At 37.9% G+C, this 12,833-nt stretch overlaps 1 protein-coding gene across 1 annotated transcript in view; it reads left to right on the top strand.

Annotated features, from left to right (window-relative positions):
* Nucleotides 1-5,204: 5,204 nt before the first annotated feature.
* The window catches only part of LOC149842433 (auxin response factor 5-like), a 58,831-nt gene continuing 51,202 nt past the window's right edge, over nucleotides 5,205-12,833 (top strand). The window contains exons 1-11 of the mRNA XM_090000660.1: nucleotides 5,205-5,307; nucleotides 5,668-5,780; nucleotides 6,835-6,933; nucleotides 7,027-7,083; nucleotides 7,507-7,659; nucleotides 7,754-7,838; nucleotides 9,316-9,406; nucleotides 10,904-11,068; nucleotides 11,173-11,295; nucleotides 11,738-11,813; nucleotides 11,929-12,067. Coding sequence (XP_089856786.1) covers nucleotides 5,205-5,307; nucleotides 5,668-5,780; nucleotides 6,835-6,933; nucleotides 7,027-7,083; nucleotides 7,507-7,659; nucleotides 7,754-7,838; nucleotides 9,316-9,406; nucleotides 10,904-11,068; nucleotides 11,173-11,295; nucleotides 11,738-11,813; nucleotides 11,929-12,067 — 1,204 coding nt within the window. The remainder of the gene's footprint in view (nucleotides 5,308-5,667; nucleotides 5,781-6,834; nucleotides 6,934-7,026; nucleotides 7,084-7,506; nucleotides 7,660-7,753; nucleotides 7,839-9,315; nucleotides 9,407-10,903; nucleotides 11,069-11,172; nucleotides 11,296-11,737; nucleotides 11,814-11,928; nucleotides 12,068-12,833) is intronic.

Genomic DNA, 12,833 nt, shown 5'->3' with positions numbered 1-12,833 from the left:
ACAATAGCAAAAAGGAAAGGGCTTAATGCAGATCCTTGATGTAACCCAACCGTTATAGGAAAATTGTGTGTCACCCCTCCACAAGTGCAGACATTGGTTACTACTCCTTCGTATATATCTTTAATTATACTAATGTACTTGAGAGAAATACCTTTCTTCATCATTGTCCACCAGAGAACATCCCTAGGTACTCTATCGTATGCCTTCTCTAAATCAATAAAAACCATATACAAATCTTTGTTCACCTCTCTATATCTCTCAATAAGTTGTCTAAGAAGATGTATAGCTTTCAGAGTTGATCTTCTAGGCATAAAACCAAATTGATTCTCCGATATCATGGCAACCTTCTTCAACCTATAATTAATCACCCTCTCCCAAAGTTTCATAGTATAACTCATGAGTTTTATACCACGATAGTTTGTGCAATATTGTATATCACCCTTATTCTTATAGAGAGGCACCAAAATACTCTTCCTCCACTCATTAGGCATCTTATTTGTCCGCCAAATTTTGTTAAAAAGATTTGCCAACCATACTAAACCTTTCTCACCCAAGCATTTTCAAGCCTCGATAGGTATACCATCCAGGCCAACTGCCTTTATGGATTTCATATTCTTCAAAGCCTCTGCAATTTCTTTCTTTTGAATCTTCACACGAAGTCATGATTCATCTCATGAAAAGGAATGGAGAAGTCTCCGAGATCCTGTGCATGACTTTCATTAAATAGCTTATCAAAATAATCTTTTCATCTCTCCTTAATCTCCTCATCTTTAACTAAAACCCTTTGCGCTTCATCTTTGATACATCTAACCATACCCAAATCCCTCGATTTCATATCTCTCATCTTTGCAAGCCTATAAATATCCTTTTTGCCCTCCTTGGTATCCAACTTGTCACAGACCTCCTTATATACCTTATCCCTCGCGTGTCGAACTACTTTTTTAGCTTCCTTTTTGCTACCAGATACTTCTCCAAATTCTCATTATCCCGACTCTTACTTAGATTTCTATAACACTCTCTTTTAACCGTAATAGCGAATTTGACATCTTCGTTCCACCATGATGTATCCTTACCTAGCGGTGCACCACCTTTAGACTCACCCAAAACCTCCTTCGCCACCTTTCACATGCAACCCGCTATCTTATTCCACATTGATTCTACATCCTCCTCGAAACACCAATTAGCTTTCTTAGCTACCTGTTCTACAAACATTTCTTGTTTAGCTCCTTTCAGTGCCCACCACTTAATTCTATGATCTATCCTTTGTCTATCCCTTTTGTGACATTTTCTAATTTTAAGATCTAAAATTAAGACTCTATGCAGTATAGCTACACTCTCTCTCAATATAACCTTACAATCGATGCAACAACCCCTATCTCTCTTTCTGAGTAGGAAAAAATCTATCTGACTCTTATTAACCCCCCTTTTAAATGTTACTAGGTGAGACTCCCTTTTCCTAAACCACGTGTTGGCTAAGATCAAATCATAGGACAAACCAAAGTCTAAAATCATTTATCCGCTTTCGTTTCTTTCTCCTATACCATAGCTTCCATGGATACTCTCAAATCCATCCCTACTAATGCCTACATGTCCATTAAGGTCTCCGCCGATGAAAATCTTTTCTCCATGAGATATCCCTTGTACCACTCCGTCTAAATCTTCCCAAAATTGTCACTTAATGGAATCGTCTAAACCGACTTGAAGTGCATAAACACTAATAAAATTAATAATATCTGTACCTACTACTAATCTAATAAGTATAATCATATCCTCCTTCCTACGGACCTCAACTACATTATCTATAAACTCACGCCTAATAACAATCCCAACTCCATTCCTATTTCTATGTATTCCTGTATACCAAATCTTATATCCCCAAGGTTGTATCACTTTTGCTTTCTCACCTACCCATTTGGTCTCTTGTAAACATAAAATATCAATCTTTCTCCTACACATAACATCTACTAACTCTACCAACTTACCAGTTAAAGACCCTATGTTCCAAGTGGCTAACATAATTGTATGGTCTTGAACTATCTTTTTTACCCTCACCAGTCCAACAAAGTGCGAGAACCCTTGCCTATTTGACCCCACCCCCGGGCGCCGGTTTGACGAGTCTCTTCTGGGCAATGTCTTAGCTACCCTTGCCCACTTATCACTGCCTCTGAGTCTATAGAGTACAGAGCATCGCTTAGTAGGAAACACCCCAACGAAATTCGCATATTGGTTCATATTCATAGGATGTGACTACATTTTTACGTTGGCTGTCACTGGCCTACCGCAACCCTTCTTCGTTATCCGGGCTTGGGACAGACAATGTATAACTAAACAGTTATCCACAGGATAAAAAAAACATGGCCTAAAAATGTATAAAAAACAAGTTTTTTTTTTGAAAAGAAACGACATGAAAACGCCAACAAAAGGAGAATTTGGCAGAAGTGCGTAAAAAATACTTATTTGGTTACAGGCAATTTTTAAAAGTTATAAAGTTGGAAGGACGTCACAAGTTCCAAACTTGTGGTTATATACCCTTTGCAGCAAGGGCTGAATAAATCTATGGTTTTCTAAACTAGTTAATTTTCCAATCTTATTAGAAGAAATTGAACCCGTGGTTTATAAAACAATGAATAGTGGCAGTAACAATGATTTTCCTCGGTTTTTTATCTTAATTGCTGAATTGATCACCTTTACCAAGTACATGAATTAATTAAACAATTAATTTACGTCAAATTGGATATACATAATTTTTTATTTTAATATTATTGTAACGGTTTTAACACGTGTCACGTTATGATTGACACAGAATATTTTTTATTATTTTCTTGCCGACTTGAGTATCGGTATCCCCACCGAATCGGTGGCCCAATGATTCAGGGAAACATTGGTCAAGAGACTCGTAAACTCATTACCAACTATCCTGCGTTCACTTTAATTATAAGTTGCACCTGTGAGCCGTTCATCTCTTCCTTCCTTTCTTCTAGAAGGGTTGGTCGCTTTTCTTACATTATCCTTCAATCTTTCTTGAGGCTTTCACTTTGGGTTTATCTCATTCATTTTCTTATAGAAGATCAAGTCTCAACTTGACCAATTAGTACAGTCACCAACCATCTAGTGTGTGCTTCACGTGTGAACCACAAATATGGAACAACAAAGCTTGCTACTAATGGGGAGTGCTAGACCAGCTATTCAATCAGTGAAAGGGAAATCTCCCAAGGCATGAAAATGTGGGGTAATGCCCCAAGGTGTGAAAGCCAACACTAGCATTAATTGCCATCACCCTTAAAAATATTCAGCTTTTTATATTTAAGGAATGTTTTTTACTTGATATTTCAATAAGAACCCTACTTTTACTGAAAAAAAAAACATTTTACAACATAACTTTTCACTGAAACTGATGAACAGAGACTTCAATTGGATTAATAAAATTAACTGGGGGTCATGTATGGTAGAGTCCACTTGTGAATGTCACCAAGTTGATACCAATGTGGGAGCTGTTATGCACGTCTTCCACCTGTGGTGGGGTGTTGCAGGTTTAAAACCCCAAGTTGATACCAGTAGTACGATTGAATAATATCGCGCAAATGGTAGGTTTTTAACTGAAATTTTACTTATATTACTAGTTTTACATGATTCACCTCTCTCTCTCTCTCTATATATATATATATACCACTTAATAAAAGCTTCAAAATTTTCAAATTTGAGTACTTTTTTTGTTGATCAGACCCTATAGATATCATCTACGATCATTATTTAGTGGAAAACAAGTTTTGGATCATGAGATTATGGCATCCATGTAGTTTTTTTAAGATCTTAAAAAATCAACGGCTTACAATGTACTAAAATTTTATGACTTAAAAAAGCCTATTATGATGTCCAAAATACACGATGCAAAACATAATTCCTATCAAATAAACTGTATTAAGTACAACTATAAGGTTTGATTGAGAATATACAACCTACAACCATACGTTCTAGTAAGTGGGAGGATTAGATGCTCCCGAAGCATCGTAGCATAACTCATATATATATACTAGACATGAAAATATGAAAACTACAGTGTGAACCGTGAATTTCATAAATTTGTTGTTCTTTTATCTTAAACCTAACACTTCAGATGTAATCTACAAGCTTAATTTTATAAAGACCAGCTCCTGAATCATTCGATTATGATGCATACACAAGATTTTTTAAAACTTTAAAATCAACAGCTTATAATCTTTAAAAATATTTAATCATCCAAAAATCATATTTCTATCAAAAATGCAATCCAACGGTAACACATCTACATGGCTTTGCAAAAAAATGTTGAAAATGCCCGGTTCACACGATAGTTCTTATATTGTTTTTTTTTTTAAGGCAAGCTGGGGTTAGGCGGATCCATACCAGAACAGCCGCTCATGTGGCTGAGGGATTCGATCCTGAGCCCTCAGCTTGACACTACCACATGGGATACCACCTCGGTGGTGATAATTCTTATATTCTAGTGACTCAGACATATATATTATTTATATTCAGTAGTTTTAAATTGTTCACTTATTTAAGCATGCTCTCCTTTTCGCTTTGCTACCTTCTCTCTCTTCATTCTTCTGTCACTTTCTCTCTCTGCAAGCACCTGTTTTATCGTGTGATCCTCGCGTTCTCAGACAGAGGGAAAAATAAAAAAACAAAGAAAGCAAAAGCAAACAAAAGTTTGGTGGTGGTACAGAATCCGTAGAACCGCCATTCCTGACCTCCACTTTCCGGTTTTTGAACAAAAGAAAAGACTGATGTTTTGGGGGGGAACAAATCATCACTCTCCTTCGAAGAGCCGGTTTCTAGCTCTGCAAGAGAGAGAGAGAGAGAGAGAGAGAGAGAGAGAGAGAGAGAGAGAGAGAGAGAGAGGTGATTGATTCTCCAGAAACAGCATTGGACAACTCATGCTTTAGTTACTGTGTAGCACTGAGCAAAAGACCAGCTTTTTCCCATCTGAATTATTATGTATGAGAAAGAAAAGATTTTCATTGGGTTCCGGCATTGTTGGTGTCATTGTTTTTCTCCCCTTCCCTCTAATGAATTGCTTCTCTAGTGGTGGGGAGATGGGTTTGAGGGAGAGAAAGAGACAATGGTTGTGGGGTTTAAGCAGTGATTGTGAAAGGGTTGTTTTCTGCTTGGCTCTTCAGCTAGGAGAATGAGACAGTCGGGAGGAGAGAGAAAGACCCTCTAACATGCTGTCTGCTGTTTGTGATAAACTCAAGGGCAATGAGTTGCAGAGTGTGATGACAATGATGGAGGAGATGAAGAATCAGGGAGAGTTACAAGGGCCGCCAGGTTGGTCCTTTTTTTTTCTCTCGTTTTGAAGTTTTGTTACTTGGGATGGTATGTATCAAGTATTGGTGTAACTGGTAGTTTTTGTATCATTCAATGTGAATAAATAAGTGGTAATTGCAAACATAAAGAGCCATCATGCAATCTTGGATGTTAGTTACTCTTTGGAATTCATGATGGACTCGGTTTTAATTTTTTAAAATACGAAGAAGAAGTAGATCATTGGTAGAGGATAGAAAGGGTTTTGCTTCTTTTTTCAGATGTTTCTTTTATTTCCAGTATTGCCAATGAGAAAAAAATATTGGTCATCATGAAAAAATATTTCTCATGTTACATCTTTTGTGGTTTTACTTGGAGATGCAGGAGTTGGGAAAATCATAAACTCAGAGCTATGGCATGCCTGTGCTGGACCCCTTGTTTCCTTGCCTCAAATAGGCAGCTTGGTGTATTATTTCCCTCAGGGACACAGCGAACAGGTGAGAGAATGCCCTTATTGTCTTTTTATCCTTTTCAGTATTTGGTTTCTGACCTTTAAACAGGTTAATTTATTGCTTTGTTAATAATCTGAATGGTCTAAAAACTTCATGGATGCTAAGTGGTTTGCTTCTTCCATTTAAAATAAACCTATTGGTGGGACGTAACTAAACTTATGTTTAATGTTGATTACCGCCTGCAAACTTTCTCCTATAAAAGTTTTACCATGCCTGTTATACATTTATGGGCGTGTTGCTTGGAATTTCTTTGTTCGAGTATAGCTCATCCAGCTGTTGACATTTGGTGTCACATAGAAGGTGTGAAACATTTTGTTCCTGTAACATATGTCATACTTTGTTTTGAGAGAGTCTTGTCTCCTAAACGGTCCTAAATGGCTCAAAGAAATACATGCATATGTGTTCATTTGATCTGAACTTGATGTGCTCTATCTAACTTATTTGATGCTTCAGATAAGGTACTTTTTCCTGTTTGGATGTGTTTTTAGAGCGTAGAAAAATCAACAGCTCACATCACACTAAGACTTGATAATGAAAAAAGCCAAAATTTCTGCTTAAATTGATTCAATGTAAAGCATGTTTTTTTGTAAGAAACAATGATAATCTTTGAAGTGTAGCTACTAGTTTTCTTCTCTCTCTCTCTCTATATATATATCTATATCTATATCTATATCTATATATATATATATATATATATATATATATATATATATATATATATATATATATATATATATATATATATATATATAGAGAGAGAGAGAGAGAGAGAGAGAGAGAGAGAGAGAGAGAGAGAGAGAGAGAGAGAGAGAGAGAGAGAGGTCATTGTAATGATTTGAGAAGGTATTATGCTCAAACACTTTTCTTTGCAATTACTAAATTCTCCCAAATCTCACAATGTCCTTTTCTTGCTTTGTCATTGAAATATAGCTGTTAGCTGTATCTTATTGAAAGCTATAAGAATGTATATGGAATTTGTTGAATACATGTTAATTTATAAATCTTCTGAGTATGCTGATTAATTCATTTGTTTTTATAGGTGTTTTTTTCCACCAAACAGGTAGTGAACTCGCACATTCCAAATTACCCAAGCTTGCCATCTCAGCTGTTGTGCCAGGTTCACAATGCTACACTGCATGTATGTGAGCAAGCCTTGCTTTTCTGATACCCCATTTATTGCAGTGCAAAGGATTTGAACTGATCACTTTGCTTCTTTTTTATCTCAATTCAGGCTGACAAGGATACTGATGAGATTTTTGCCCAAATGACTCTTCAACCTGTGAAAAACGTGAGTCATCACATTCTGTTTCAACACTTACATCCTTTTGTTGTAGTCTGACATATTTTTCACTCTTGAAAAATGTTGGAAGCTGGCTGCTCAATCACAAATATCAGCAATTGCTTGTTCTGGTCCTACATATCGATCATTGTGAACCAAAACAGAAATTTTGATGGAAATATTGACGTTTTCACCAATTATGTGTCCCTTGCCATTCTTATGTAACTAAAGCAACTCAAAAATGTTTTGGTTCATTGCTGTAAATGGTGAAAATTGTGATTTTTCCTTACCAAATCCCTGTTTTCAAGTTAAGTACAACAAACATCTTATTTAGAATGCGAGGATTGTGATGAATATCTGATCTTTATTTGCTTACAATTATTTCTACATAAAGAGCATTCCATGTTATAAATATAGCATTTTTCTTGTTAGGAGATGGATATTTTGTATGCTCCCGAATTAGGAGTGAAGCATAGTAAGCAGCCAAGTGAATACTTCTGCAAGACATTGACTGCAAGTGACACGAGTACACATGGGGGTTTCTCAGTACCCAGGCGTGCAGCTGAAAAACTATTTCCTCCCCTTGTAAGCTTCTCAAACTGAATAACTGCACTCCGAATTAAACTTTTCTGATAAGTGCATTCGTTGGATTTCTAATTTTTGTGCTCTCTTATTTCAGGATTTCACAATGCAGCCTCCAACTCAAGAACTGATAGTCAGAGACTTGCATGATAACACCTGGACATTCCGCCATATTTACAGGGGTATTGTTCTCGGCATGGATTTAGGCATTTATCACATTCATGATGTTACAGACAAAAAGAGATAATTTTTAACTTCTTTTTTTGTGATTAAATCTAGTTTTATTAATCTTTTCTTTATATCATAGTTGGTGTTGAGATGTGTCTTGAATTCCATGTTACAACCCTGACACATGTCACTTGAAGAAAACCATATTTAGGAGTTTTTTGGAAGTCTGTGGTGGTAGCGGAGGGACCGGGTCGTTAGGCCTAGCCCACCGCTGACTTCGTGGGGGTGCGGGGGCGAAGCTCCTGTGGCATGGACCCGATCGGTTTGTAACAAGGTCCTATAAATACTCTTTTAGGTTTTTTTTGCTTAGGCAACTTTTTTGCGAGTTTGGGTGTTCTATGTGGCTTTAGGTTTTCTATGACAGAGAGTCGTCACCTACCTTTGTAATCCCTTTTTGACATAGTGAAAATCTCTGCTCCTCCGCCGCCGGTGGACGTAATCCATTGGCCAAACAACGTAAATCGTGTGTCATTGTGTGTGCTTGTTTTCTTCTCTCTCTCTCTGTCGTGTTTATTCCGCTGTGTAACTTTCTAACAGTTGACAAACCCACCGAGTTGACTTGGGAATTGCCCGAGTCGACATGGAGTAGACCCCAAATGTGTCACCGATTCAGGTTACTGATCCTAATCCCTATTATAAACTTTTTATTTATGCATTTTATGATTTTAATGCACAATTCATATACAAAGGCACTTGTTATGAAGAATCTAATATTGTTCAATGAAAAATGTTAGTGATCATGTATTGTTATATGTTTCTGTAGCTTAACTGTTGACATATTACAACTTGGAGTTTAGTTATTTTCATATCTTATTCATGTGCTTACACTATAAAATATAGAGTCCTAACTCATTTGAGTCAACCCACTGACTCGCTAGTCAATGGTTGGGCGATCCGAGCCCGAGTCACGAGTTTGCGAACTATGCTTTATATAGCTATTTTGGAAAGATCATCATCACAAGCAAAACCAAGTAGACTGTCTTTCTGGTCTGACCGCACAGTTCACATGAATTTCTAGACTGCATCATGTTCATATTTTTCAGAAGTTTCATTTAAAGTATATAAACAGAAGGATTTTTTATCTTGGAAAAATTTGAGGTCAGCTGATTCTTCTGGGATCAAGATCCCTTCATATGACAATCATGAGACAATATCCAGTCATTTCACCCTTTCATTCCTCGCATTGCTGAGTCTTGGTAGAAAATTTCAATAAAGTCTTTCATCCCAATCTGGACGAACAACCAAGAAGCCAGAAGTAGTCGGAGTTCCGCATGATTCTTGGCTTTGGATTTACTTGGTCAAAATGGGGCTCTGATGCTTGCAATGGGTGCATTGGGCTTGCTTTTGATGATGCAGATGCAATGTGCTTGTTACAGAGTTTTTGCAGTGGTCATGTTTTCAAGAGTGAGATATCTTTTTTCCCAAATACAGGTCAGCCAAAGCGACACCTTCTAACAACTGGTTGGAGTTTGTTCATAAGTGCAAAACGCCTTAAAGCTGGTGATTCTGTTCTATTTGTCAGGTATCATGTGTAACATTCAGCTGTAAAAATTTATCTCAAGAATGAAAAAGACTCTTCTATAGGATGAAATAACTTGTGTTGGATTTTAAAGAATAACTAAATTTATGTAGTGCAGTTAATATACTAAATAATATTTATATTTGGTTTGCTAAGTCAGCCTTTGCTAACTAGTTCTGGATTCATGATTTTCCTTTGCAAATAAGGGTTTGGTTTGACACTATGTTGACATTAGGGACATGGAAGGTTGTTATTGTGCTTGAATATGATAAGCACAATGATTCCTTTAAAAAGAAGCACAATGTTTAATAAAAGGCTATTACCTGTGTCTGCTTTAACTGTGTTCTGGTGTGTGAGCATGTGTATGTACATGATCTTTTTTTAGTTTTGTACTTTTAAGTACTAGTGGATGCTTTGATCCCTTCATATATCATCCTTTCTCCCTTTTGGATTTTGTCTGCCAGCTTGCATTCCAATACTCTTCTCCTTACCCTTTACTTTAAGTACTAGTGTACATTAGCTTGCGAGCTACTTGGATCATAGACACCCGTACATGGAAATGCTCTATGTTTGGTTGGTGAAAGTGTCAGTGGTCCAACACTCATCTTGTAACCACTGATCCTGGTACTCAGATGCTTAATTTTGGGCGTCTTGTGGTACCTGTTCAAACAATGGCAATTGTTCCATTTAGTAGGAAACCATCATATCTTAATAACTTGACCAAGGGAGTTTAGGTACTCCTGAGTAGGGGTGGCAATTTCTGACACGACCCGCCAACCCGCCTCTTAGGCGGGTTCGGGTTGGGCTTAAGCCAACCCGTTTAATAAACGGGTCGACCCGCGTAACCCGTTTATTAAACAGGTCGGGTTCGGGTTGGGGGTATGCCAACCCGGCTGACCCGTTTAATAAACGGGTTAGGCGGGTGGGTCAACCCGCCAACCCGACCCGCCAACCTGAAAACCCGTTTACCCGACCCAACCCATTTATTAAATGGGTTGGCGGGTCGTGTCAGGTTACCCGTTTATTAAACGGGTCGGGTTCGTGTTTGTCACAGCCGACCCGTTTAATAAACGGGTCGGGTTCGGGTTCGGGTTGAGGTATGCTGACACGCCAACCCGCCAACCCGACCCGCCAACCCGACCCGATTGCCACCCCTACTCCTGAGGTGTACAAATCAGAAGTTCAAACCTCAATTCAGGATGGAACTCAAAGCCAAGTAAGCCACTTTCCTGATTTGACATTTATGCTCATGGTGAAATTTCCCTTCCTCTTTGTAGCTCATATTTGTATTACATTTTCAGTATGTTTAAGCAAAAATGACATAGCATGTGTTCTTTAGCAGCATAGACTGGATACAGTCGACAAAAACAGTGATTCATTGTCAACTGTGATAATTAAGTGTCCTCTGTTGGTTAATTTATTTGTATAACTACATTGACATGAATATAATGATTAATTTTTAATTGAAGTATCTAAAGTGACCGATGCTTCTGTAAATAGGGATGAAAAATCTCAGTTGCTCATTGGTGTAAGGCGTGCAAATCGTCAGCGAACGACTTTGCCATCTTCAGTTCTTTCTGCAGATAGTATGCACATTGGAGTGCTTGCTGCAGCAGCACATGCTGCTGCTAACCGCAGCCCTTTCACAATATTCTATAATCCACGGTAAGCTTTCTATTCTTATTTTTATTATTGTTTCTCTGTTCAAGTTATTTTTTGCAAATATAGACATCAGAATTTGGACCTTTTACAATACAATGCTTGTGTAGGGCATGCCCTTCAGAGTTTGTTGTTCCATTAGCCAAAATCCAGAAGGCTGTATATGGTATTCAAGTTTCTATTGGAATGAGATTTGGAATGATGTTTGAAACAGAGGAGTCAGGTAAACGCAGGTATTCTTTTTAATATTACCATTCTGTGAATGTTTTTGAATTAATATTGCTTGTTGAGCTGCATACTAGGTTTCTCTTTGGCTCTTCCTAAACTTGGATAACGTATGGAAGAAAACCAATTTTCTTTGTCTTCCCTTCTGCTTTTCCTTTTCGAACAAAAGTAAAGCACATAGTTGTAGGATATGCATGAGAGATGTAAAGTGGATCATCTCTCTTTCTGCTGAACAGACATGACCTGCACTAATTCAGAATATTGCATTTCTGTTTTTTGCCTTGACCTATATCCAATTGAGTTTTTAATCTCATTTTATCATGTATAACAGCATTCATACATGCTTTTCTGTTTCTTATATACTACCCGGGTGACATCTTGTCACCCCATTCTCTTATTAATGTAGTTTTCCAGTCCTCCTTTGAGTAAAAAATGTCCATATATTTGCAGATATATGGGCACCATTATTGGAATTAGTGATATTGATCCGGTGAGGTGGCCAAATTCAAAATGGCGAACTCTTCGGGTAAATTATATTTTTAGGCATGTTTTGATAATGTTAAGCTGGCTTGATGATTATTGCATTTTATTCAATTTTATCTTATTTTGGTGCTTGAGTGATTCCCATATTTGAAAATCAGGTAGAATGGGATGAACCTTGTTGCAGTGGAAGGCAAAGCAGAGTCAGTATTTGGGAAATTGAGACTGCAGAAAATCCCTTCTTCATTTGCCCCACTGCATTTTCAGCTCTCAAGCGACAATATCAGTTTGGATTTACAGGTGGGTGGCCAATCAAGTCTCTTTTCATGAAAAGAATATTGATGCAATAGTCTTATTATGACACTACAAATACATTGTCATTGGCATAGAATTTTTCGCAAACCCACGATGCGCCGACTGCCCAGTTTGGCCAGCCTAACCGGCATAAAACTTTTTCATATGTTGAATCATTTCATTGGCCTTGCACACCACCTCGTGCACAGTTGCCTAGCGGAAGCTGATCAAATGCATTTTCAATTGCATATTCTATCTGGTCTATGTCACTTATGTGCATAATACCGACTAGCAAGCGCACAAATGCCTTAGCCTCGCGTGCCATGAAGCATATCGCGATTCCATGACGCTCCAACATAACCTTGCCACAGAAGAGACAAGGCCTTGTGACCTCCAGTCCGAAGACCAGTTGATGATTGTATGTCATATCGAAGAACACCACCCAGACTCGTTTGCTGGCTTCTAGGCATTCACTCGCTTAGCCTCGAGTCACCATACTTGGTTGAAACCACTTATGGTGATCCTTGGGGGAATTAGCCCTAATCCACACGCACCCCTATGAGTTCAAATGCTAAGCATGGAGAACTTATTCAAATCGAGAGGTTCTTAACCAAATCCCCAAAGGCAACATCCTTTGATCCACTGACATTGCTTAATCAAACAACGCTCAACGTTTGTCCCACCACACACCGTCGCACCAACGACGATATTGTTGCCTATCACATGCCATGTTACCACTGATGCATACCGCACGTTCCTATACTCGATGCAT

Source organism: Nuphar pumila, chromosome 3, assembly GCF_984573655.1.
Source record: "Nuphar pumila chromosome 3, dmNupPumi1.hap1.1, whole genome shotgun sequence".
Lineage (NCBI taxonomy): Eukaryota > Viridiplantae > Streptophyta > Magnoliopsida > Nymphaeales > Nymphaeaceae > Nuphar > Nuphar pumila.
The sequence above is the reverse complement of the archived record's forward strand: the minus strand, read 5'-3'. Positions and strand labels throughout refer to the sequence as shown.